The sequence below is a fragment of the Pseudorasbora parva genome, chromosome 1 (genome assembly GCF_024679245.1).
Source record: "Pseudorasbora parva isolate DD20220531a chromosome 1, ASM2467924v1, whole genome shotgun sequence".
NCBI classification, from domain to species: Eukaryota; Metazoa; Chordata; class Actinopteri; order Cypriniformes; family Gobionidae; genus Pseudorasbora; species Pseudorasbora parva.
Window position 1 is genome coordinate 20,417,872 of NC_090172.1, and position 2,216 is coordinate 20,420,087.

The 2,216-nt window shown below is 36.3% G+C and overlaps 1 protein-coding gene across 1 annotated transcript; it reads right to left on the minus strand.

The window, feature by feature from the left end:
• Window positions 1-498: 498 nt before the first annotated feature.
• LOC137083458 (histone H2A.Z) lies at window positions 499-1,990 on the minus strand. The gene is made up of 5 exons (XM_067449416.1): window positions 1,866-1,990; window positions 1,501-1,578; window positions 1,227-1,340; window positions 1,021-1,150; window positions 499-937 (listed from the first exon to the last, which is right to left on the minus strand). The coding sequence occupies exons 1-5, from the start codon at window positions 1,866-1,868 to the stop codon at window positions 876-878; spliced, it is 387 nt and encodes a 128-aa protein (XP_067305517.1). The 5' UTR covers window positions 1,869-1,990; the 3' UTR covers window positions 499-875.
• Window positions 1,991-2,216: the final 226 nt, after the last annotated feature.

Below are 2,216 nucleotides of genomic sequence, written 5' to 3' on the forward strand. Positions count from 1 at the left end.
TTTCAAATTGTAGTAACCTAGAGACAATTCAGGAAAATATTTAAGACATGAATATTTTCCAAAGATTGAGTATCTGGAAAAACCAAAACTCAAGTTTTCAGAAGGATTCAAATCAGTAACATGAAATTGTTCCGTCACAGTATATTATGGTATTGACCAAGTAAAATATAGATACATTCATCTACCACTGACTGGTTTACAGACTTATTTTAAGAACATAACATTGAAACCCCCTTTCCTAAATTACACATATACACACACACACTTGTATCCCAGCTTCAAAATAAATGTATTGTAATTTAATAGAATCAAGTTGGTGGTTGCTGCAAAACAAACATAATTTAAGATGCAACATTAAACCCATGTGTAGATTTTATGAAAAAAAGGCTGCCCTGTTTATTTGCTACTTAAACAGGTACAGATAAAGGTTTCCAACAAAATTGTCACTTCACACAGAGAAAAAAAAAAGTAAAAATCAGTGACTTCTGGGATGCACAGAAGGATTTAAATGGCTTTATTTTACAAAAGTCTATTAAGACTTCCTCAATAGACATTTCTCCAACAACAGAAATAAAAGAGCAGTATTTTACATTGTGCAATAACTTCAATGATTTAAAAAACAAAAGACACCTTTATATTGACTGGCACGGTCAGCTTTATTGAAATACAATCCTGAAACTTCACAAGTTCAAATGCAAAATTAAAATGTGTACACAAGACTAGCCAAACATCATAAAATAAAAAGCTTCTCTGAAGCCATGTTTGAAAAAAAGAAATGAAAACAGAAATTAGTAAATGCAAAGACAGACAATATAAAGTTAAAACTACAGGGCAAACAAAACATTGTGAACACTCCTGTCTGGAGACAAAATGGTTTACACAGTCTTCTGTTGTCCCTTCTTCCCAATAAGAGACTTATGAATGTGGGGTATAACACCTATACGGTGGGGATTTAAGGGGGGGGGTTAGAGCACAAATGACGACAAAATTTAAGAACTTGAAGGTTGAATTAGAACTTACCACCACCAGCAATAGTCGCCTTAATGAGCGAGTCCAACTCCTCATCGCCTCTGATAGCCAGCTGCAAGTGCCGTGGGGTAATTCTCTTTACCTTAAGATCTTTAGATGCATTTCCCGCAAGCTCAAGTACCTTAATATGAAAACTGGCACGTTAAACACGTCTGATAAGTCTTGGCCCAATGCAGTGTGCTCTAAATAGTATTCACCTCAGCTGTCAAATACTCTAGAATAGCAGCACTGTACACCGCGGCAGTGGCTCCGACGCGCCCATGACTAGTGGTCCTTGACTTCAGGTGTCTGTGAATACGACCCACTGGAAACTTAAAACGACGAAGAGTAACGAAACAATCAGCAAATAGACAAACTTATTGTGTTAAATTATGTATATAAAGAAAAAAAGTATACAATTTAAACAAGTAGCAGAACATTCCAAGTTAATGAATTTGAACCAAAGGCCTTTGTTCGTTATAGCTGTCTTACCTGCAGTCCAGCCCTTTGTGAGCGCGAAACAGCCTTGGCTTTCGCCTTCCCGGAATCCTTCCCAGCTTTACCTCCAGCCTAAAACAGACATCACCATATTCACGCATTGTTAAGAGTTAACGGAAATCTTTAAACCTTTTGCATTACCTACACGACCATAATTACATAAGGCGGTAGTTTTCGAATTGTTTACAAGACGCCAGTTAGCACGGGGGCTAAGCTAACTAACGTTAGCCGCATAATATTATTCAACAAACACTGCATGGAAACATAATCCTAAATGTACGTTTAACCAGTTATGTGTCTCTCCAAAAATACGAGTGGAACAAACTAAATACAACAGAGGAAAGAAACACTTAACGTACCATCTTATAATTTGTAGATGACAGTTAATACAGCTGCAAAGCAGTTCCTCACCCAATTCAAACTAAGTTACGCGCCTTCTCTGTGTGAAATATAACTCGTTTATACATCCGGGATATTTGGCTTGTGAATTAGCCAATCAGCTCTCGTATTCTGTTGTTTGGCACATGCATTGACCAGTTACATTGCGGATTTTCACACATAATAGGGAATGTTAGTTAAGTCTTTGTTTTGTCGGGTATTGTAGTTCTCATAACAAAGCGTCGATTTTATTTCATTTTTCTGTTATTTGTTTATTAATGTTACTCAGTAAATATTTGTTAGTCTCATTTCATTAAGAAATAGTCCCATTT

Excerpts from the sequence above, each read along its gene's own strand:
- LOC137083458 (XM_067449416.1), bottom strand. Across the intron at positions 1,341-1,500 it reads CACAAAGGGCTGGACTGCAG|TTTCCAGTGGGTCGTATTCA; the intron begins GTAAGACAGCTA and ends CGTCGTTTTAAG. Across the intron at positions 1,151-1,226 it reads TAGAGTATTTGACAGCTGAG|GTACTTGAGCTTGCGGGAAA; the intron begins GTGAATACTATT and ends TTTCATATTAAG.